The sequence below is a fragment of the Anopheles bellator genome, chromosome 1 (genome assembly GCF_943735745.2).
Source record: "Anopheles bellator chromosome 1, idAnoBellAS_SP24_06.2, whole genome shotgun sequence".
NCBI classification, from domain to species: Eukaryota; Metazoa; Arthropoda; class Insecta; order Diptera; family Culicidae; genus Anopheles; species Anopheles bellator.
The window spans coordinates 31666845-31692129 of NC_071285.1; the positions used below are offsets into that span (position 1 = coordinate 31666845).

Here is a 25285-nt window from a genome sequence, read left to right on the forward strand (position 1 = left end):
CAAATACATTTGTGGTTAAATAAGATTGTTTCTTTATAGTTTTTTCACCCAGAAAGTCCATCTCATTGATCCAATCGTACTGTAATCCATTTACTCCCTTTGCTGGTGTCTCTACATTTCCCTATTCGACGCCCAAGTCCTTTCCCTGGTCATCCCTTTTTAAGTGTAGCCAGCTCACAAACGGCCGTGCATTCGGTCAGTTGGCTTGTTATTGCTGTTTTCAAACACCAAATGAAAGGAAACAAAAGAGGAAAAATGTAGATTTTTAGTTTGGAGTTCCCCCATTGCACACAAACGTACTTCACACTATGCGCGGTCGGAAAAAGGAATATCATGTCCGTTAGTAGCATTGAAATCCAATCCGCTGGGTGCCGGTGAAAAGAACTCCACGCGCACTCCAAGCAACAGGCGTCGAACCCAATTCTCAAATGGATATCGGATACTTCTATGCAAATTCAACAAAACCGAGAAAAAGGACATAGACACATCGACACACAAGCGCGCGTTTCTTCGGGGTTTGATTGAGCATCTTCGAGGTTGGTGCGGTGTCCGGTTGTAATCTAAAACACGTTCCGCTTCATTAGCTGTCTTAGAATGTGTAATAGGTTTTTCCACTACTCCTGCGGTGTACGCCTTTGAACCGAGGAGCCCCGCACAACGGCCACACAAATCTGACACCGTGCGACACCCATCTTCCGGTTTCGGTCAGTTCTAGTGATTTGCACTGGGCGTCCTCCGACCACGGTCCGGTCACCGTCCACGTCCACCCACTCCGGCTGCGGCGCCCCTTCACTCCAGTGACCTCAAACTGTCCAATCCACTCTAAATTTCAAATCGATTTCCCCGGAGGGTTATCTCCATTGCCGCCGTGCATGGCAGCCGGTTGACGGTTGACGAACCTGAAACGGACTCGACTCGCTGGCCCAAACAGGCCGGGGCTGGCCAATGCAACACTGGGTGCCACGGTAAACCGTTCCCAGGATGGCAGCGCCAGAAGGTGGCCTGAAGATGAAATTGATACGCTTCAGCCGAGGCTCGCTGGGCTGCCGGGGTGGCGCAATTTATTGGATGTCATTTCCATCCTTTCTATTTCTGCCATACGGAGGCCATCGTTTCCGCGGTCCTGTGACTCAATTCGATATTTTGTCTTTATTTTCATCCCTGCCCTGCGCCAGGCTGACGAGGCCCTGTAAAGACATTTTTTCAGCCATGTCACGGCCGGGCCATCCGGTTCAGCGGCTACTTACCGTCACGCACTCATTTCGCTACCCTGGCTACTCCCGTAAATCTGGTCCCAGGCAAATCCTGCCCGGCGGCCGGCAGGTGGAACGAGCGGATTGTCGCTCAGGTATCGAGCAATATGTCACAAGCATAAGCATAATTATCGATATACTTTGTATAGAAACTGACAACGATGAAACGGTGCCTTGACATCGGTGTGACGTGCCGCAATGAATCTCTAGTTTGACGACACTAGGATTGCTTATTTAATCACAGCCCCGCATGACGTCACTAATCGTTAAGGTTTTGAAACACTCGAGGACTGTGCTATTTTGCAGCCAAAACATTCACTAACACGCATAAATATGAAAAAATAAAGCATTGTGTTGTGTTAGATTACAGTCCTCAGCAAACCAACGTTCTCAGTTTTTCACGAATGTTCCATAAGAACCTAAAGAATTGCAAAATTAAAACATGATATTTTAAATTTAATAAACCAAAAACGGCTGCATCTTAATAACTACGAAAACAACCATATGCAAACTTGAATAGTCATGATAGCCTTATGGGCCTGAATATTAAGATATTTTACCAACATTAAAACAAACTATTGAAGCCACAAGAAAACTCTCAAAGTTAAACTTTAACTGAAAGTTATCTTTAATTTTTTTTTGGCTTGCTCTTATTGGTTTGTTCATTTTGCATTACTTTTCATAAAAAAGGGCATATGATAACAGACAAAGCCATACTAGCAGCGGTGCTGTGAGTAGTCTATTTATTTGCTATTATCCGGTCTGAGAAAAGCTGTTTCCGCGATCGAGTATTAGTATAGTTTGCTTGCCCATCATCCGATTCGTCTAATTCGCAGATTACGCTTACGTTTCTTTGCTTGTAGTGTTCGCCCGAAGAAATCGCATCAGCCCATTGTCGAACTTTCGGAATCCGTCGGAGCTGGGCGTAACTGAGCTAAAACCCGCCGTAGCCATCATAGCAAAACCATTTCCTTCATTATTGAAATTCCGACGCGGAAATCGTGTGCTGGAGGTGTGAAACTATTGTAACTTTTCCTTCCGGGGAATACTCCACACTCCTAAGCAAAATGTCTGTCTTATCAGCAGAGCTTATGCCACGATTTGCAATCTACAATCATTCAATCCTTGGCAATAAGGCAACCGGTAACTTGTTTAGTAACTCTTCATCAACTTTGGCGCCCTTACAGGCTACAGTCATCGACTTCTTAAGTAGACTATTGTGCTCATAATTGTTTTTTATGACTACTCGAAATAACGTCGAGATGCGAGGTTTTAATAAAGAAGGACAATTTCAACCATTCCAAAACATCCAACGTTGAAACCTCCTCCAAAACCTAGTTGAAAACCTAAAAATAACAACAAACAAACGTAAGTGCTGTTTTAACTATTAGACATTTGATAAGAGCTATCTCGTAAGAAAAGAAGCATTCAAATATAAAAGCAGTACCCAGAATGTCCAGAAAGTTAAGAATGTAATCAGAACAAATAAGTAAAAACAATATAACAAGCACGCACGAAGCATCATCATTGAAGAAAACATACAAAAAACCCAATTGGTTACGCGGTTATTGTGAAATGTGGACAATTCCAGCCCATGCAAAATAGGCCATCACCGTTTAAAACAAAAATAATTCAAAATACTTTTCAACAACGGAAACTGTTTGAAATATTTCAATTTCAGTTTACCACGGATTTTTAGAATTACTTTTCGCCGCCAGATGGATTATCGTTGGTAGCGCAATTGAATTTAGAACAAGTTGACCATCGAATTTAGAACAAGTTGACAGCTCATTTGTTGACTACCGTTTCGAAGTTGCTTCTCTCTGCAGAAATGAGCGAGAACGAGAAAAAGGAGAGAGTGAGAGTAAAACCGGCGCAAGCACAAAAAGAGAGCAAAGAGAGAAATTGCTCTTGCGAGTAAGTTTTGTTGTGGCAGTTTTTCAGACCATTTCAGCGACGTTAGCGAAAAGCGTCCTCTTTGAGGAGTGAAAAATTTTCAGTGTGGAAAATTACAAAAAGAAAGTGTCTGTGCGTGTTGCGCCAAGTTTGGACTGGTTGGCCGGGGATTTTCGGTGCGTTTCACAGTCTTTTCCGTTGCATTCGGCGTGGCCCCGTTTGCCGTCTTCCTGTTCCGTTTTCAGTGTTCCGGGATCCCAGACCCCAATGAATAGAAGTTGCACATCCGGTTCATGAGGTGCGGTTCGAACGTGTTTTCGGTTTACAAAAAACCTACTGCCCGGAACACTACCCGGTTCCGTACGTCTGTCAGTGTGTAGTGACTCCGTTTTCGCGTTTCTATTGCTATTGTGAAAAGTATTGTTTACGTTTTTGTACTGCCGTAAATCAGTGTGGAAAGAGGGTCCTTCGGAAAGTCCGACAAGAATACAGCAGCACAACTTTGTCCAGTGTTTCTTCTCCGTGGCATTGGAAGGATTTTATCGATCTACACAGGTTGGTTATTCAGTTAAGATTTAGTTGCATTTGATGGTCCAGTCTTTCCGAAGGTGGGGCGCAAAATATCGATGGCGGCTGTGGCTGTATGTACAGCTCCGCCCTGTTGAAACTAAATGTCGTCCAAGTTTTCAACTTCATTTTCGTCGAAGAATAGACTGCATTGACTTTCACAACATGTCCCGGCCCGGTCCGTTCTTCTAAGATTAAAAAAAATAACTAGCGAAGCGGAAATGAATTTGAATTAAAGACTCATAACTTTGGAAATGTTTTTTTTTAATATCCCAATTTTCTGCAAGCGTATAGCACCCCTTTTCGCAAAAGTCAACGTTTTTACTAAATGTGTAGAATTTCCAAAATGAAATTTGACGATTTAAAAGTCAAGTAATCGGTAGTTTAAAACCTAAACTCGTGAAGGATCACCACACTGGAATATGAGACTCTGCTCTTACTCTAACCATTTTAACCAAAAAATTCTTTCTTATTCTTATACAACTTGATCTTACAGTAGTTCCTTCGTTCACAGCTTACTTAAGGCGAGCCTCAAACAGCCCAAGACCATATTTTGACGATAATCCATTATCAGCCAAAAATAAAAATAGTTACATGTTAAGCATACGAGTCACAGTCAAATTGACACCTGTATAATGTGATTGGGAGTGTCTACAGAAGAGTATTAAATGTGTGACTACATAGTCTTCACGTGACTACGTAGTTTTTTTTTGCTGGTTTTATTAGAAACATTTAAAAAAAACATAAATAAAAAACGTCATATTTTTCTGAATTATGACATGAAGCGACGCCTAACTGGACAGAGGGCCTTCCACTTAAACACAGTATCCAATACAGATTTTAGTTCGATTAATTGCTCTTGCTTAACCCATGAGATCTGCTTCAAAGAACACGATTTCTCTGCTAAACTGCTGCTCGACCTCTCCACAAGGATTGCCGTAAATAGAGTCTGCGAAACAGTTCCACCATCTGAACTGAGGCTTCGGTCCTGTGTTTATATCTGTCGCCTGCAGGTCGTGCATTATTCAGCAACAAATGAGAACGATAGACTCCTTACAGTCGGAAAATTTGTTTATCACTCTCCGATTTGCAGTACATGTGTAAAAATGTGCATTGAAGCACGCACGCGAGCCATTTGATAACCACCAACCCAAATAAATCTATTGTTAACACTTTTGATACGTTTGTCGGTCTTTTTAGCAAACTGACACTTCGATCACGGCACGTGGCCAATACTTGAAAAGTAACGATCCGGTAATTACGAATTGACTGTAAATTTCGATATATATAATACATTGAATGTTCAATCAAATATCTATGTTAAGTTGTGGATGGAAGAGCTTTCAAGATCGTTCAGAAACCAATGAACAAACGCCTTGCCCATTAGTAAAACGGGAAAAATTTTCTCTTCTTATGTTCTCTAGTGAAATAGACACTATAAGAATTTTCTTCAAGACTGATCGCGGCGGCACGCGGTAAACACGGTGGAGAGGTGTTAAAACTGCTCTTCCGGTGACATGAGCATCAACATTCGCCGCTCCATATTCTCCATAGTTGCACCCCTGCTATGTCGGCACAAATCAGTGAAACGCCCGTCCGTAGATCACCTACTGAGTTGAAGTATTTTCACTGACCCAAATAAAACCTATGTCTCTTAGGTGTGATGTGATCCTCGATTAGTTTTCCGAGCCTGAAGTCCGACGAGTTTTAGTACGTAATATAAAGATTTATTTTGTCGGTATAAGATTTTTGTAGCCTTCTTTTCGCTGTTTTTTCTATATTTTCTCAAATGTTTATGAATATATATTTTTATGCTGAGCTTAGGTTATGTTTAGATTTATTTATGCAGAGACGGTTTAATTTGCATCAAATGAAAACTAATCCTATTGAGATAATTTAGGGTTGCAGTAAGGTTACCATATGATCAAAATGTTTTACGTTGAATGTTTTAGTTCACCAGCACTTCAGTTTTCCAAATAAAAAATAAGTTATCAAAACTGTTCTGCGAGTAATAAAAATCTTTGCAACGTATTATAGGAGTTATAGGAACTTCGCTTATAGTTTACATTTTCATTTTACAACTATTTTCCATATACTGAGCACGATTCCGCGCATGAAAACCGTACTCATATCTGCGCGGCTCTTATTTATCGACCCTTCGATTCCGAACACTGTTTCATATTTTAAGTCAAAGTAATCGTCGTGTTGATAATTATTATAATATTTTTGCCGTGTACCCTATTCACAGCAGGAGATAGCTACCGATTTATTCACCAATCCGGAAAACCTATGTGGAGAAAAAACGATTCAACCCTCCGTAACAGACCGAAAAATCTTTAATTGTTTTTTTGCCATTGCGCTCCGCCTTCTGGTTAGATCACCAAAAGTAAACCACATGAACACCTTTCTAGCTGCCTTGTGTACGGGTAGCCTATTCTACTGTGCAGAATCCTGAACAGTGGCTGCCAGGCCACGGCATAAAGTGGCCAGATGTCGAATCTTACCGGCAAGTAGTCATAAATTAGCACACACTGAAATTAACTTCTGTTAAGCTACCACTGCAATGCCATAAATCTTACCTGTTTTCGATTGCACATTATTTCATTGCAGTTCGGTAAGCTGATACTTTCCTCAGGTTGCTGGCTAAAATGTAGAAAAAATCGGAGAATAAATAAAAAAAATCCACTCGTTTGATTCTAGGGCTCTTGAACTTTTTCTTTCGCTTCTTCAACAGTTGCGATACCATCGATCGCTACCGTGCTCCTATTTCAAGAGCCGAACGGTATTCACAGCATGGATTTTGTAATTTGATATGGTACCAAGCTCCGCAGATATCTTTGTAGCAATTTTTGGAGAAAATTTTATGTTTAAAAGATAGCTTATGAATATTCGTTAATTCTCTCACTTTCCAACGGCGTCTATCAAACAAAAGCTGATGAAATATACAAAAAACCGTTTTTTGAAAGACACTTGAGCAAGACAGAAAACATTCATTTGTATTTCTGATTGTACCACATGCCACATTCATTAAGGAGCAAAACCGAAACGAGATGTATAAAAATTGGAAATCTAAAATCAACACCGGAGATAGCCAGCGCGTCCTGTGCAAATGGCGCCTCCAGTTTTGGAACCTTTCGCGGGACAAACATGCTGGAAAGGGAATGAGCAGGTAGAAAAGCAAGCTGCACAAGGATTCCATTCTTCATCAATGAAATCTATTTGAGAGTTTTTTTTCAGTTACTGTTTGGCTACCTGAACGTTCACCACCAGACTTGGGATCGGGACACGTACGGAAGCTCAAATATCGAAACAGGACCGTTTGGAAACGACACTGCTCTGCCTCGTACGATATAGATTTTTTGGACGATGCTGTAACCGGTAGATTAGTACAAAAATTAAACAAAACAAACCCAATATCGGATTGAGTTAATTTTAAGCATCAAGCAGAAAACCAACAGACACTTTCAATTTAGCTCCTCCACCACTCAGTGCCCTTTTTTTGATAGTCTTCAACAGTTTCCAGCGAAGATCAATCGACCCGCATGAAGACTCGCTTTGTCGTTTAAACCACCAACTCATTGAGGCATGGGCTCAGCCCAACGCCTTTGCCGTTGCAGTTGCATTCCTTATCGAAAGTCTGCATCTCGATTTTGAGCCCGTGGTCCACAGTGCAGCTGGTTGGCGGATGGTGCGTGCATGGTTCTCGTACATTTTCATCTGCTAGGGTCAGAAGTTTTAATATCCGGCAAATGGATAACGGTATCGGCGATTGGCCTCACATTAATTTTCATTTCGTTGCCTCAAACGCGTGTTGATTAGCAAACAAACCCCCTCGGCGATTTTTGCTATGTTTCGGTTGTGTTTAAAAGATTTTCTGGTTACCTCCTGCTAAGGGCATTTTGAGTTGAGTACCGGGTAATAAATGCACATGGCAGCCGAGTACCAGTTATTATTACCGACAGCCGAATCCTGTGGTGGCGCGGCAGACGTAGTTTGTTTTGAAAATAAATGTGCAGCGTTTGTTCGATTATGTCGGGCGGCCATTTCTCTTGCGAGGACGTCGAGAAACTGGCACACGCAAGCACCAAACAAAATCAGCTAAACAGATTCAACCCAGTTGAAAGCGTTACCACGGGTTGGCGCGGGAAATTAAAATCTCGAAGATATGCTGATGGTGTTTATGTATATGCCCGTATTGCGCAAAGCTTTTTTCATTTCTTTGACGTAAACATGTTTAAAACAGCATGAAGCATGTACCGCGGCAATAATGTGGCCCTGTTCTTGGAGCAGCTCTTTTCGGCTCGATTTCGTCTTTAGCATCGACAGGAAGAAATCAATCGACGAATCATCAAACGCAAGCATCCGGCCTGTACCCCGGCGAACTGACACGCTTGACATTTTTCGATGCTTCGTGCCACGAGATATGATGATCCAAACGAGATCATTCAATCTTTGCCTGTCGCAAGAATGTCAAGGTTTCCACTAATAAGCAGAGTTCAATATTCCCCAACACGATTCTTGGAACGCATTAGTAGGTAGATATCACCCAAAAGTCTCCCCTCCCAGTGTGAGTTGTGTAACAAACTAAACAGGAACTAAAAATAATGCAATTCCGATCGCCACCATTACCGGGACAAATGGTAATGTAAATCTTGTTTGTCTTGTCTTTCTTGAAAAACTTTTCATTTTCCGTAGAGAGTGTAGGCAGTGTCAGAAGACGGAATTTCAACATAAATAATCAGTATATAGTAATTAATACTGAAAGGCTTGTGGCCCAAACGGCTCCAGGGACAGCGGGCAAAATGAATGATGGTCACAGCGTGTTCCCAAAATGTCTTGACCCCTAACTTTGATTTGCGTTTGGTATCTTTTACTCCTGATCCCGATGAGTTGACGGTAGTAGCGGATCCTTTAGTAGAGCCGTATGCAATGCAGCGCAATGGATGGGTCGAAGAATGAGTCGAAAAAATCCTTCATCGTCATTACCTAGCACGTCCCGTCGTCTGCCACACATTAAACGGATGCACGAACCTTGAGTGGATGAATCTTTCTGGAAATCAGTGACAACGCAAGACGAACGTCCTCTATGGTACAAAACGGTCAACATTTTGGCTAAACACACATTCACCACTCGGGCCAATTTCGGAGTAGGAACATTTGGCTACAGAAAAGTTTACTTTTTGTCGGCTGTAAGTTAAGCCGCTTATGTCGTTCTGATGCCCTTAGCTTGCAATCGCGGTGGACATGGTTAGCACAGGCTTCGCAATGAACCATTATGATTGCGAAACCCTCTAGTGTCGGTGTCCGGTCTCTAGCAACACCGGATGTATATTCGCTTTGCCCGACCGCACGGGCACGAAATGGCAGCATAAAATGCTGATGTCAATGAAATTTTGGTTCGCTACAGCGCACCGTAGTTTGATGGAAGAAAAAACAGAAACGTCGCCGATCATAGTCTAGCCGTTGAGGTTTGTCGTTATTAGGCGATTTTTGTTGAATGGCCATCGTTGACACATTCAAACTAAAGGTTCCTGGCCAGAACGGTATCGTCATCTGCTAGGGGTTTCACCATAAATGACATTATTATTTGCTCATAGTGCGGTGCGACGCGAACATAACTGTATTCCCCACATTGTTTTGCTTATTTTATGTGGCAAACTAAACCGTCAGCAGTCGTCGGTTGCATTAATTTACTTCCACTTGACTTACGGCACGTCAAGTATTTTACTGTAAAATAATAGCCTAACAAATTCCAACAGCTTAACAGTTAGGACATGGAAAACAAGGAACACACATGAAACCAACTACGTTTGATACTTTGATCCGTTTTTTCAGTTCCGTTTCTTTTTAGCGTCTTTGGTCGTCGATTTTCCGTGTGTAAACTTTTTGTTCTCCTCGGGTTGCGCATTTTTCCGCAGCTTCCCGGTATGCGTTTTTCGCAGAATGTGCTGTACGAGCGAAGCAAAAATCCCCACTGGCACCATAATGATGAGAATCGCCATGATGGCCACGTCGACAACCTGACGCGACCAGAAGGATAGGTAGAGCGCTCCACTGCGTAGGTAGTCTACTCCTCCGTCTTGTTTCAGTACGAAGTCAATGTAGTACATCACCTTTTCCATCGGTTTTTGTGGTTGCTGGCGAAAATGGCGAGAAGCTTTCAGAGCTGCGTTACGGTAGCTGTGGAAGAAAGGCAGTTCTTTGATTCTGGCTCTCTGTCAAACCTGACGGGCTGCCTAACTTACCTCGGGTTGTTCAAGATTCGTTGAAGGGATTCCAGGACGATCTCTTCTGTCACACTTTGATAGTCCAACCGTAAGCCATATCCTTCTCTGACTGCTCGGTTGATGAGAATCTCGTGATCACCCGCCAGCGGTAGTCCAAGGACCGGCTTCCCATAATGAACCGTCTCCATCATACTAAGCAGCCCACCATGCGTGATGTGTATCCGGACGTTCGGATGAGCCAACAGCTGCTGCTGAGGCATCCACGGACCTATGATAACGTTGCCCGGTTGGTTCGCGAGCGTTGCGTTTTCCCACTTCCAGATCACTAGCACTTGATTCAGCTTTCCGAACGCCCCAACGAAAGCATCGAGCAGATGGTAAGGAAAATCTGCTGACCTTACATTGGCACCCATACTGAAGTAGATTACGCCCTTGGTCGCTTTCTCGACCCAATTGATAACATCCTGAGAAAATCCGGTATCCTCAAAATCCCGTATATGAGCTCCGCCAATCTCGATCATATTCGGCACCAAGGGACGAGCAAAATTAATCACAGGATGGCTGTTCACCATCACCAAGCTAACGTTGTGGATAAGATCGAGCAACGGTGGAATGCCCGTGCGTAGGAAGTGGCGCTGATAAACGGCTTCCTGGGACGGCAGGTACAAGTACTTATAGTTAAACTGTTCGCATATTGAAACGAACGTGTTCCACACCCGCTGAACTAGTGTCATCCGGTCGGAGTACCCTAGCGAGGGTATCGGATTATACGCGGAGTTGTGCGGATTGGCCACCATCTCATTGGTGTACTTATTCGGAGCCGACGCGCTGTACACAATCGCTGGCACGGCGTAATGATAAGCTAGGCTAAAAAGCGTTTCGGAGAATAACCCAACTCGATAAGATTGTCGACAGGGGGCTGGGGGTGAGCAACACTCCATGACTTCTACTTACCCGAGCAGACTTTCGCACAGAACTTGGTCCAGAATGAGCAAGTCAAAAGTCTCGGCCGGATTCTTGAGCAACTCCTGGACCTTAGGATGCTCGAGAATGTAATCGGCCATGGCTGCGGTGCCGTAGATCAGATTAGTGTTTCCATAGAAACTGGACTTGTCGGTTTTGGTGAACACGTTGGCATTGAGACCGTAATCTGCAAGCAAGCGGCAAAGAACGAACCATTCCATTTTATCAAAAATTACAACTCACGTACCATGTGCGCTACCCACCTTCAACGTGGCTGAATAGCCCAGTTATCCTTACCTGTCGAATGTTCTGCTGGGTGTACTGTACCTCAAACGGACTAACGATTGTCACCTGTTGGAAGAAAAAGGATCAGTTCCGGAGCACCATCCTAACTCCAAAGATTTACCCTCATACATTGTGTCCACGAGCGGCGAGCGTTTCGAATAATGCTTGTCCGAAGATATAGTTTGTCTTGCTGATGCTCGGATAGACGGCAAGAATCTTTGCAGCATTCACTAGAAAAGGTTGCGTGACAGTCAGCAAAAGCAACGCTGTAACAGCAGTTCCAATGTATTTGCAGCCCATATTGACGCAGTTACTGGGAAGGTTTTTTAGTCTGCTTGGCGTTCAAGTTTTCGACATCAACTGATTCCAACGTTCGATTTCTCCGGCGCTCGATACCCCGTATGGTGCAGACTCGTTACTCAAACGCCTTTACTGATAACGTGACGAGCGGCTGCTGATAGCGAAACATACTCGATAAGCATTCGTCCAAAACCGTCAAATTCTGACGCTCCACGTAATCGGCTCTGCGGTCGAGAGTTTGAATGTCGCGTTACACGCATCACAGCCACATTGCATTTTTTTTTCGCTTGACTCTTTGCTTCCCGACTTGGAACGATTGCCATTTTTCCCGACTTTAAAAACAAAGATTGCTCACAAATGAGACACAGTAGGCATTGGGCTCGTTAAGGCATTGCCAGCTCTAGATATTGAATATTGTAAGCTGATTTCTTGTAATTTATTCTAACTTTCTTTTATTTTTGGGTCTGTCGCCAAGATTATAAAGGTAGGTTTCAGAACTTGATATCTCCCTTAGAACAGTTGCTCGAAGGAGACAGTTCGTTTCTTTGAAAGAAGCAAAACAAAACTCGAGCGTGCCGTGAAATCTGCAATTGCGAACATTTTGCATTCACTAGTATCAAGTTGCGAGCTTGCCCTAGAAGGCCCAGGTGCTTAAAATGGGAATATGCTCTTTCAACGACCCCACAAATACGGACGATGACATTCGACCCACGATGACCCGAGGCCAGCTCTCCTATTTACCTTCCCAAAATCCCTGCAGGTTTTGTTTGACCAACTTTATCCAGCGGCACTGGCATCCAACTTCAGCAACATCGGCAAGCATTGCCCGGTGCATTGTCCCTCGAAGCTGATCATCTGTTGTGTTTCGAATGCGTTTTCCAGCAAGAATGGACTCATCGTATTTGCGCTATGCATGAAACACACGCACCCAAATTTTCGGGCCATCTGCCGTCAAACGGATCATTTCCACCTTGTCGCGCATTGTTTCCCGATGCCTGGGTCCTAGGAAGGAGCGTCGACGACGTCCCACTTCCCTCTTCCTGATGAATCAATAGAGTTCGTGGGTCTGGTCGTTCCACCTGGCCAGCTGATTTTTGGTGGTCGGCACGGTAATTATCAACACGGGGCGAGGTATTGTCGATATGTGCATGTGCGTGTTCCTCAATGCAAGGACGCATGTTTACCTCGAATGTGGTGCAAACGAGGATGCCTATTCCCTCTGTCTTGCCACGGATCTTTCTGGGTGGGATGAAAATTGCACCGTGGCATGCACATGAAACGCATAAGGTTAACATCGTCTTGTTGAGAGATCTCCTTTTTGGATTTAAAAATACTATGTGTATGGCATGCAGTTACTATATTACCATAAGAAAACATTTGAATCATCTTAAAATGAAAGATTATACATGTCCTATTATTTTTTATCTTTTGTATTTGACATGCTACAACTTTTTATAATTAGAAGTGTTCGTGGTTTTTCGGTTTCTATTATTTCCACTTTCAAGTTACATTAATATGGTATTTGTAACATTATTTGTTCTTTAATGAAAGTAACCATTTCTTTAATCAAGAAGAGAAATCTGTGCTCATTAGATCGATAGATTAAACATGGCTGGCCTTTGGCCCTCTGTTTGTCTGTTACAATATTTTTCATTTGCGTTCGCGTAACGGACACCTGGTCAAGACCTCGTAATTTCAGTTGGTATCATTTACCTTTTAGCGGCTTAAATCTTTGGGAAATTTTGTATAATAATCACTAACTGATGTAACTAATTTACTAACTAACTGATGTTGTAACTGATTTTACATGGCTCCAACATCCGAGCCGACACTTAGTAAAATCTATTTCAGCTTTTGAAAGTTTTGCCATGTAGTACGTTTTAAAGAACATGAAGTCCACGCAAGTGATTTCACACATTTACTGAATCCAATACAAAGATTTATGCTGTACATTCCAATGATCACCCCCACACGAGAGTCTTAAAAATGAAAACCCCATAAAATTAAGTAGAAATTCTGCTTTCAATGTCGTCATCAATGAAAGAGTGTCCAAATGCCTTTTGAACTGTTATTGCGTCAACGACGTCAGTGCCTTTCGTGGCCACCGACTCATCGTAAGCGGCTCACTGTATGTATCATAACACAATCCCACATCTGTGTAACTTATTTACAAAGAGTGCTGTCACTCGATGATTTATTCTTAGTAACGCCTCTTATGGTGTCGTAGGCACTTCACATTATCGCCAGAAGAGTTCTGATGACTGAAAGACGGTTATTAGGAACTGCGTTCAAATGCTTGATTTGGAGTATTTTCAAGTACGAAGCGCAATTTGTTTGTCTTAAGTTTGTCGGTTGTTGAGTACTGATAACTCAGCTTTTCTATGAGCACCCGAGTAAGTAGGCAATTGCAAATCAATTTAAATAAATTTACACTGGAAATATGTTAATTGTTCAAACATTGGATTAAATTGTCCTGGTATACTTTCTGAATCTTTTGTGTGCTTTATGTGTCACTGTTTTCATAACAGTGAAAAGAAACAATATTAAAAATAATTATTGTATTTTGGAAAGGACAATCTTATACCTAAAAGATCCAAAGTTTTGTTGGTACAGGTTATTGGTTAATAACGTGTGATAAAATCAAACTCAGCACACTAATACATAGCTTTACGCTAACCGTAGCTAACAGACTAACTCGAAAACATGTACGTTCAACGAAACAAATTCTTGTCCAGTACCGTTTATTCGCAGACTGTCCGTGTCGGGCGCAATTTGGCAGATTCTTGCTGCAGATGCTTCTGCGGTAATCTTTGAATCAACCGGCCGTTTGAAGTCATTTCCGGGGCATTTAATTAAGTGCAAATGGAGTTATTTCATGCGTGGATTTTTTTCTCGACTTATGGTTTCATTTCGCCCAACGGTATTTCCATAATAATGTAGAGTTATTGTGTAAAGTCTCATGGGCATCTCGCGACAGGGTTGTCCACTTACTCCGTCCGAGTTGAGCGATGGTCCTGACAGAAACGCTGTTACGGCGCATTACTCGTACAAACTAAATGCAGGTCAATGGCATTATTTTCGGTCGCACAATCTATGCTTGCGTTTCAGGAAAAACAAACAAACAATCAAATTGTTGATCCGCCTCAAGCATGTAGTATGCCGTTCAGTGCTTCGTGGATGTTGTCACGGCTGGGTTTCATATCAAATTTTGACCTCATGCACGACAATGCAAACAGTCACGCATGTTGGCCGAATGTAGTCTTGAATTTGTTTATTGTATCACTGTATTAGCGGTAGTGATCCGAGGTTCCGAGGAGATTAAGATCGACGGTGGGACTTCCGAATCAGTAACGATCTTAACCATTAGTTCGCGATCTTTAAGAAAATTCTCATTTCTACATGCATTCTCTATGTGTTCATTGAGCAAAGTACACCTTCCGCATGATATTAATTGTGGTCCGAAAAGTCCACGTCCAAGCACTCACCGTTCATTTGATAAAACATGCAATTGCATTATAAATTTCACAATCCCGAGGAAAAATGTAGCCATAAGATATACATTATTGAATTGAGAGTTGGTGATAAATGTTCCTGTTCCCTCGGTATATGAACGCATTTTTCAGCATAAGCAGAAAATGAGGAAAACACAAAATCACTACTCGCGATGCATTGGCGACAGGTCCAGATGATTCGGTGTACTTTCGTGGCATGTTCTAAACAACCAACGCCAACTGTGGGTCTCCAATGTAGGGCAAGCCACTGACGTATGTTGCTCAACAGTTACAGCTCTAAATGTATGAGTTTCTGTTGCACGCCTACCACGATTCTCAGCCCAAAGAGCGTTCTTCGTTGTCCGCATCCCAGCACGATGTGCACTGAACCCGGCAATAGCGATGATTCATCGCGTAAATATAACTCAACGAAGAAGCTCAATAGATCATCATCAAACATAAAATCATAGCCATATGGTTAGCATGCGGCATCATACTGGCAGAATCAGTCCACTGATCTTCTGCAACTTCGTTCCGTGGTTCGGTGTGTGTCCAAGTGGACGGAGAGAGGCGTTGTCTCTTTTGGGTGACCAATAAAATTCGAATCAAACAATTAACCGTCTTCATGAAAGTGGTGACCGTTGCAAAATGTTAGGGCTTACAAAACTTTAGGTCATCGCATTGTTGATCCTTAAAAATAACAGATGGGTTCTCCCCGGCAAACGGCAATTGGTTATGGATCGCCAGAAGCCTGGCTTTCGAGTCAAAACATAGTTCACGGTTTAGGTTTAGTTTTGTGGATTGTTACGTATCAATTTTGTTATTTGTCGAGTTAGGAAAGCGTAAGTAATGCGTCGGCGCCTTGCTTGTGTCGATTTTGAAAGGAGGATTAAATATATAAGCACACCAATGCACATGTACATCGTTAAACTAATCTTTCTAGGGACGGATTATCGTTTACTTTCTTTCATTGCTTCCTTCGTGTATCTTCTTTTCTAAATGATTTACAATTGCCGCTCAAATCCTTGAAGGACTTACACCTCTTTGTAATCTTTGAATCCTAACCAACAACAATTGTCTATTCTTCTAAACTACACATGCCTTACAATACGATACCTTACAATGAAAACTTAGGACAGAAATTACTTCATGCCACTACTTGTCTTGTATTGTAATTCTTTATGTAGAGTTTTCAGTCATAGCATTTTTTAATCTTATATTATCTTACAGTAATTTTTGCCTTGCAAGTGGATGGCTGATCATTACAGCAGTACGTCCGAAGTTTACGTGAACAACGACCGACCGAATGCAATTATTAAAGTGGTAAGTATTTAGATAAACTCATAGTCTCCGCATAGGGTCATAAAAAACATTGTTCATGCAGCTGCTTGAGCTCTCAAATCATAGACGAAATTTTTTTGGCCATATCACGGCCCCTAGTCCATAAGCTGATCACCCATCTGATTTGATTTTGAATTAAAAATGCAAAAGCATCATACCGATGGTTCAAACTCGTGATGGCATCCACCGCAACAGGGAGTGTATCTTTGCAAGCGTGAATCTGAAAACAGTGAAGCTTGGGCCGTCATTTCGAATTCTTAACCACCGCCTATTGGATAAAAGACACCATAACTGACATAAAATCCCTCCCGCTGGATGCTTGAAGTAAACACCGTGCAAGGGAAGCAGCACTTTACGACTCCCAATTATTAGCGTGTGACATTTTACGAGGCGCTAAATTCCTTATATTCGGATAATGAAATTTTTGTATTCCTTACATGCTCCGTAAAATGTACTCGTGAACACACTGCCGAACCATCTAGATGGTATCAGACATTGCTAATTTAATTGCCGGGATACGATATTTTGGATAGTTGATTGGGAAGTAGATATGATGATCATTTGCCGGTGGAATATTACAGTTTAAGATGGCTGTGGCTTGGAACATTTACCAGTGAACTATGATTTATCAGATCGTTGAGAAAATGCAATTCAATTAAGGCTTCTTGTACTTGAAGGTCAAGAAGCAAGTCGAGGATCACCTTTCATTCGCGCTCGTCATACAGGACCAACAGTTTGGGCAAGCAAAATCACGTTCCTAGATGTTTCGTTCGTTGCGATAAGTTGCTGAAAATGATTATGACAACCAAGGGCGTTATTGACAATATCTCACGTATTTATTACAACTCACAAGTACGAAAAGTAATGTAAAATAAACTATGGAAAGGATGCGAGCAATGAATAAAAGCTGGCCGGAAATTAATTTACCACCGTGCATTCTTACTTTTCGTCACTCATACGACCCGTTACAACAATCACAATCATGTGTTATGTGGTCCAGCAACATGAAAGCATCACAACTCAAACAACGCTAAACAACATTTGAACGAAAGCAAAAGTACATTGTTTTGCCACCGATACCGCTGGCTTTTCGGCTCATGACAATCTTCGCGACTTTCGTGTTCGGGTTACCCTTTTATGCGAAAAACCGACCAGTCATCGATGTCACGAACCCTCATCTGGGCAGATGACGTCATGGGTTGACATTTATTTTTCTCTGGCGCCCCAAGTCCTGATGTTCTGCGAACTCACCGGGAAGTTTCATTCAAACTGTTTGTCACAAACCCTCTCGGCCCGAAAGGCCCCTGGCCCGGAAAGAGGTGCTCGTGGCGTTGGTGATTGGCGAGGTGTCAAGGAAACTTCACTGAAACGAAATTAACGTTGATCTCTCGGAACGCACACCACGTGCGAGCGAGGGAAGGAAGGCATATGTTTATTTTGAGCAATGACAAACGTGGACGTTGAAAAAGTTTGCAGTTATGTTCGTTCATAACAATTCGTACAAAATTCTTACTCAGTGGTACAACTCTAAATTTATGTTAAGATTCTTTTTAAGGTTGCAGGTATTTGTTGCACAGAAAGGCTATGGACAAAATGGGTTTTTGTTGTTGAAGGAGAACTGAAGGGCACCTTAAAAATTGGGACACAACAGTTGTGTTCCCTTTAAAGCAAGTTAATTTTACCTTCTTACAACTTATTACATTCCCACTATGACAAAAAAAATAAAAAAAACAACACAAACCGTTAACTGCCGCGGCAAAACCTTGCATACTGGCAACAAATACAAACCAACGTGACCGGACGTGCATTCGCAGACTGCAAGAAACCGTTCGTCGTTGGACGTTGTTGTTGGCCAACAACATCTATTGGCTAGCCGATGAGTCACCACACAAGCACAAAATGGTGATGTTATCATCATTTGGTTGCGCAACCACGCATCCGACACCCTGTTCGGCGAAAGCATTGCGACAGTTATTAGCCCCTCACAGTGTTCTGACTTTCTGCGAGGGAATGTTGCTCAATTTTGAAACATTCGAATGATTCGCAACCGTGATGTAAAGGCGTTTACTCGTAATTTTTCATTCATCACACCCACCGCCGCCTAGTTCGGGTTCGTAATCGCGATGCCACGGGATTAATCAACCCATCGCCAAACACACGTGGCACACGGCACACATTATTCAGCAAGAAATCACATTCGGACATCCGAATCGGCGGAAAATTAACGGGAAAAGATTAATGGCTGCCGGCAAATTTCGCCACAATGAAGGTGGTCAGTAGCTCGTGGTCAGTGGAACCTTTGGTCAGGGTCGGGACGGGGATCGTGCGTGGTAAGGGCAGGCCGATTAATAACGAGTGTTACCCGAGAGGGGTTGTGGTAGAGCTCATGAGGAAGATGGATTAAGTTTACATCATCGTTTCCATTTGTACCGACTGCTCGCTGCGTGGCTTATGGATAGTGATGTAAATGTTGCTGGTATCCACAGAAGGCCCACTGACCAATTAGTAAACAATTTAATTTGGATCTGGCACAACAGCACTTCCAGCACATACTACTGTTCTAAATCGGGTTTTTTGCGCTATGATCCGCGTAATCACTGTGCGGCATTCGCAATCTTCTGTGTCTGGAGCAATATTCGTCAGCCGCCAGTAGCCGCAAGTGATAAACGCTTTCCGGTGACTGGGTTAAGGTTAACAGGTTGTGGCTACAGTTCGTTCTGTTTCATTTTTAGAGCCAAACTGCACGCCGCTTCAGGTGCAATGATTATTTTTACCGTCGTCTTCTCCTTGAGTTTATGCTCACTCATATTTAAACCTAGCTCTGAGGGGTGACACGCTCAACCGTTACGGGTTCCTTGTAGTTTCGGAAGAAAGGTAAACACACTACTTCCAACGAGCGGCTTCGGGCGCCGTTGAGGGTTTTGGTGTGTGCGGCGTGTTTACGGTTTGGTTCGGTGTCTTTCCAACTGTTTAAATAACGCACTTGGATTTTTCAGCAACTACCGTTTCGATGTTGCCGTAAGCTTCAGTTACATCGCCAACGACTCATAATGTACAATTTTTGTGCCTTGACGAAACTAAAATCCAATATTCTTTTCGGGTTTTTGCTCAATCATCACAAAGGCACAATACCAGATACACTTCTTCGCGTTTCGTAGAGTTCTTTAACTTGACGTCAACTTCAATGTACACCGTTCCAATTGTTTGGACTTCATACGCCACGTAACGTTGAACACAACACTCTTATTCCGTCTTCTCGGCCAACGGAGCCGTTTTATAGCTTTATGTAGCGACATTGGTTGGTCGAACCGGTCGAGCTTCGGTGGCTGGCGCAAAAGCGACCTCGGCAGACGCCGTAGGCGATAAGTAACACCACGAAGATCGCGATCACGATCGCGATCAAGGGTGCCACACTACGACCATCACACCGTAGGGAAATGCGGGTGCCCGAGGTTAGTGCACTTTTATGCCTCGGTTCGTTGCAGTTCCTCACAATGCCTGAACTGATCGGAGGAAATAGTAAGCATTTTATAGAGTTCCTCAAATGTCGAAATGACGAAATGACTGTGATTCAGCGGTAGTTCTATTCGACATTGAACATCATTTTCGGCCATAGAATCAATCTCAAAGTATTAGCTTGAGATTTGTTCGCTTTTTATTTAGAGTTATCGATCAGTGCTGAACCTTGTTTCATTGTTTCCTGCACAATGTTAAAGTCTGGTTAAATTGCTCTCGCCGTGGAGAAATTCTAATATAAACCCAAATCCCCCAAAAAACCCTTGGAGTTGGTAGACGGTAGAGATTGGTAACTTAACCATATTTTTTTTCTATTAAAATGAACCCTTGTCGATATTGGAACTGTTGGTAGTAAAACAGTGATCGCCCGTTTAAAACACACAAAGAAATTCCATCGGCCCCGGCCAGACAGAAACCGATCTTTGACACCTCCGCAGAACTCGTCGAACTGCACTCAGAGGGGGTCCAGTATGCTGGGCAGGCGGTGTGGTATGGACATGATCGCGCCGCGGAGGGCGCGCCTTCTACAATCGGCATTCGGTCGAAAGCGAAGAAGATTCGTCGCGGTCTCGCCATCTTCCACCAACCCATTCGTGTGCCGTTCTCTTATTCTCCCTCTCTCTCTCGCTCGGATTTGGATTTTAATGTTCTTTGGCTATCCATTGATTCATTTCCTGCCCTCTGTGGCCAGGGATGCACAGCTACGGGAGCAGTGCACAAGTTGAAACCATTAGCAGCGCCGCTTCGATCGAACACACGAAAACCGGGATGAGACAGGCATTAGCCGGCAAAATAAAATATGAAGAGTGAAAGAGAGAGAGAGAGCATCTCTGGATGAATCTCGAAGGCAGGAGAGTGCGTCCGGAGAGCGCACGCATACTTTCATTCATCTTAGTAGGCCCCGCTGTGAACTGCAGAGCCGCCGGTGAAAAACGAAATCGACGCACAGCTCGTTCATCACGCGTTCTCGCTGCCGAGATACAACAAAGGCGTCCCGGTCTCTCAGAGAACACGCACCCGGGAGAATGATAGAGACCAAAATAGACCGGAGCGCGTTAAATGATCCGTATCTCGGCAAAGGTGCCTTTCTACTTTCAAATATTTTTCGGGATAAGCAAGCTGTTCCAAGCAATCTGGGCGTCAGTTCATCACATCATACTGCAGTTGAGCGCGATCCATCGAAAGTTGCACCAGACCTTGTGTCACCCGTTTTGATTAAAATATTACTCATCTCTCATCATGCCCGCGAGTCGAGTAGAAGGCTCCCTTGCTCTGAAACCGCGAGTCGCTCTCGCTCGAAACCAGCGCCACTGCGGCCATTCGCGAGCGACCGCTGCTCTCAGTCGCAGCGCAGCATTTACGTAGTTCGGTGTTCGGTAGTGTTTGTTTTTCGGTCTCTGTTCCGTAGCCAGTGTCACAAACAACAGTGTGGTGTGTCTGGCTGTGCCGCAGGTCGCCGGTCGGCATTGTGAGGTGGTGAAAATTATTTTCTGCGAAGAGGAGGCCGGCAGCGCTTGCTCGGATCGTGTTTGCACGCTGCTGGCTCATCCGCTTCCGGTCCGGTCAGCGCCTGGCGGGCGGGCGGGCTGGGCCGAATCCGCCCCATTGTGGAAATTAACTTTTTCTGGGTACGCGCGCGTCGGTGGGCATCTCCTCGCACGCAGCGAACTCGACTTGTTCGGCATTTCGTCGCGCATTCGCCGTCTGCTCGTGGGGAATCATTTCCAGGTTTCGATGTATGTGTGCGATTGTGTGTATGTAGGGCCGTATGCTTGTGTGTGCGTTTGTTTGTCGAATGGCGTGATTGTTGGCCGCAAAACCCGGGAGTGTTTTACTCGGAAGGCACGAAAGGGATCCGCACAATAGTCGGTTACGGCCGTGGCCAGGTGTGATGGGGATTTTCCGCGAAGCAGTCATTCTAATTGGCAACTTTCTTATCCCAAGATTATCGTGCCAACCTCGTGCGTGAACCACAGTGACGAGTTTGGATGTACACAAATCCTAGTGAATCCTTTCCGTATGGAAATTGCCAGGGATAGATTTCGGGCCGACGAAGATCGACGTGACCGCGGTTGAAGGCAGTGTTGTAATTTTACTAGTCTTACGTTACAGCCTCGACAGCAGCTGTTTGCGAGAACGTCGCGTCAAGTGTTGAAATAGTGGGTCGAAGGTGAAGAAGTTTGTTTTCGTTGTTGCTCCGTGAAGAATTCCGCTGTCCCGGCCTTGCGTACACACGACCGCGGCCGCTGATGCAATGCCGCTGTCCGTGGACCAGAAGTGAAATCGAAAACATTTCCGTACCCTTGGGAGGGATTGGCGTGTGGACCCTTCTTGTCCGTGGTAAGTGTGCTTAAACATGGCGTACAGAGAGACAGTACCATCTGGCCAATAAAATTGCCATTTTTTAATTCGCATAGCACCTTGCCAGTCGCGATGGAAGCACCAAAATCATGTGCGATTCCACAAAGTGCATGGCACGTTGGAATACTTACAGTGCAAAAGTACCAAGTCCTACACACAAATAGTGGGAATTGCTTGTGTTAAACATACCCACCCACCAATATCTCATACCACCCACCCATTTAATGTCTGAATAGGAAGTCCAAACCGAACGACTTCTCGCTTGAAGTTGAAACCATCTTTCCGATTTTGAAGCAGTGACGTCAACATTTACAGAATATGTGCTGCGTTTTACCTTCTTTACAAGACGAATTTTACAAAAACTGGCCTAATATATAGTGAGCAGTCTAGACATCAGGCATCGAAGGTCCGTCACGTTTCCTTTGTCGTTTTTTGGCAGGAACGGTTCCAAACAAATCATTTTAATTAAAATGCCCTCCAACTCCGTCAACCGTCAAGTGATTTAGTGTAAAATCCTTTTCGAATCTCATGCTCCAGTCGCGTACCGCACTTCGCGCAACACTTATTAAGCAGAGAATTAAGCAATAAAGGGGGCTGCGCACGATCGCCTTTCGGAGTCGCGAAATTTTTCGTACCACTTTACCACTTTCGATCGGTCCAAAGCTTGCCCGGGCGTGTGGACTCGTTTTGCATAATCCGCGGTGGTCCTGCCAGTGAACGAGTTCAAATAAACCCTTTTCGCTTCGCTGTCTGCACAGGCTCGGCGACCCTGGAATAACCGGAGGCAATCAACTGCCAGACGGCGACTCCGCAGTCCACGCAGTTCGCCGTTCGTGTGAGTTTTCGCTCGTCCTGTTTGCTCGACAACGACCACGGTCGATAAAATTGAACTCCCCGGATTTCGACGGCGAAATTGAACGGCCTGTGTGAGAAGTTGAAGCCCTTCGAAAAATGTGCTTCGCTTTCACTGGTTAAATCGGGAGAGATATTAAGCAGGCTTGATTAAAACTACGTAGTACCGCGATCGTACGCTTCCGTGGCATTGCCTATGATCGTACGCTGAAGCCCAGCGCCCATAATTCGTCGATAGAGACATAGAGAGATAAAATCCCCGATCACCAGAATTCAGAATGCATCAAGGGGGTACCATATTCCAGTGAGGCAACAAAATATCGTTTCTATCTTCGCTCGCCACAAGACACCGAATGTCGAATCCATTAACAGGAGAAACAACAATGTCTCGGAAAGGATTAACCGAAAGGAATCTGTATTCTGAAGTGGGTCTGAAGCTGTTAATTGCATAAGGCAACAACTGTGTCGTCTTGTTTCTGGGGCTGAATTGATTTTCGGTACCAACCGGATTTTTGTCTGATAAGGTAAGGTACACACTCGTATGAGTAAAAGACGATTCTTTTTAAAACATGCTCAAAAATGGTCGAATAAAATTAGTTTAACCAGTATATCGTCGATTGAATATTAAGTTAATTTTACAGATTTCAAGTAACAAAAAGTGACAAACACTTCTGCGTAGTTTTCAAAGTGTCGGAAATGGTTGCTTCCGTTTTCTTTAGGTAGTTGTTTACTTTAATATAAATACGTGTGTAGCACAAAGTGGCCCGAAGGCAACAGCACCACCACCAACGAAACGTATAAAAAAACATGAACATTATTTGCGCGCAGCTGCTAAATTATTGTCCGCCCCTCTATCAGTTATGTGTCCAGCGATCCCGGACCACTGTACCGTCGGCTTGGGGAGTCCAAGGGTGGCAGGGCATTGGGTACATTAATTAAAATGCGCGCCTACCAATGGCCAGTGCGCACATATGTCACGCTTCTTGCGCCTCGGTTTGACTCAGCTATGACTTGGCCGATGAGCTAAAGCCGCGCCGGCGAAGTGAATGTCCCCTCGGGCCACTGGTTCACGTCACGCTCCGGTTCAGCGACTTGCTGACTAATATTCTTTCGGTCTGCGCCGGCCGTCCCGCAAAATGGTTAGGCGGAAGCCTCCCCAAAGGAACGCGGTGCGCCACGCAATGCTCTCCCTACTGAAGCGCGACCGAGCTTAATTTGCTGACGATGGTAGTACCAGCAGACGACACACGTGTGCATATCAGACACTCCATATCGCACGCCGTCGTCGGCGCCGGGCCGCACAGGACAACGTCATCCGTGGTGGTCACTTGGCCAAGATGCCCTGCATGGTCTTACTTGCGGCACCCGACATTGTGCGTGCAATCTATTTTTAGTTTGCGCCAACGAAAACGCCACGTCGCACTTGAACAGTGGTGCCGACGTTCCTTGAGTTGGTCGGTCATTTGGTGTGCCCATAGCTCAAGAACTTCGCGGTTTGAGACATTTGTGCGACTTTGCGTACTAAAACCTGCGCCAGCACGGTAAAGACATTCGCGCAGTTCCTTTCATCATAACGGTGTGCGGTGTCATTGCTTATCACAGCTTGTCGTTTATCATTTGGCTTGCGTTATCATTAGATGTACTACCGAATTTTCTTTGCCATTCGCTAATGTACTCAACGGCTAGCATATGAAATAATCTGCAACGTCGCTTAACAATCGCTGTGTTTTCGTAATCAGAGTCACGAGAGTGAAAGCATTTTTTTTATCAAGTACGAATGAAGTCATATCACGTGTTTGTACATTGCTCCAAGATAAGCAGAACTGCGGGGTTGAAATCGACTGTTTCTCCAACACTCAGACAAGTTTGAGGGCACTTTGAAGTTATGTTGCTCGCGTTGTTTCGTCTGGTTTTATTATTCATATGTTTGAGAATTTTCGATCTTCTGGGCTACGTAATTGATTAACCTGATTTGATTAACTATCATTGCTTGTGTCTCAGATGCTCAACGGTTAGCACTTTTTTATGTAGGTCATGCGGCGAAGTCGCAATATCTGTCGGATCGAGACTCATAGGTTCAAAATAAACGTTTTTGGGATTTTGGGATTGTGTACCGGATAGCATCCAAAATGTTCATTAGTACTTCGTTTAATATTGAACATAAATGCTCATGCCAGATGGTACCACAAAAGAGGCTCTTTTGATGTTGACAAAATACATGAAGTAGTTGACA

The 25285-nt window shown here is 43.9% G+C and overlaps 1 protein-coding gene across 1 annotated transcript; it reads right to left on the reverse strand.

The window, feature by feature from the left end:
- Positions 1-9547: 9547 nt before the first annotated feature.
- On the reverse strand, positions 9548-11660 carry LOC131215433 (UDP-glycosyltransferase UGT5-like). Its single transcript, XM_058209821.1, has 6 exons — positions 11611-11660; positions 11321-11522; positions 11170-11257; positions 10898-11093; positions 9962-10810; positions 9548-9896 (listed from the first exon to the last, which is right to left on the reverse strand). The coding sequence occupies exons 1-6, from the start codon at positions 11658-11660 to the stop codon at positions 9548-9550; spliced, it is 1734 nt and encodes a 577-aa protein (XP_058065804.1).
- Between the last annotated feature and the right edge of the window lie 13625 nt (positions 11661-25285).

What these genes read in the sequence shown, in the direction of transcription:
- LOC131215433 (XM_058209821.1), bottom strand. Translation starts at nt 11,660, where the DNA reads ATGTTTCGCTATCAGCAGCCGCTCGTCACGTTATCAGTAAAGGCGTTT. An exon ending in GCTATTCAGCCACGTTGAAG is followed by an intron (nt 11,094 to 11,169) that starts GTGGGTAGCGCA and finishes GCTTGCTTGCAG; the next exon opens with ATTACGGTCTCAATGCCAAC. An exon ending in CGAATCTTGAACAACCCGAG is followed by an intron (nt 9,897 to 9,961) that starts GTAAGTTAGGCA and finishes TTTCTTCCACAG; the next exon opens with CTACCGTAACGCAGCTCTGA.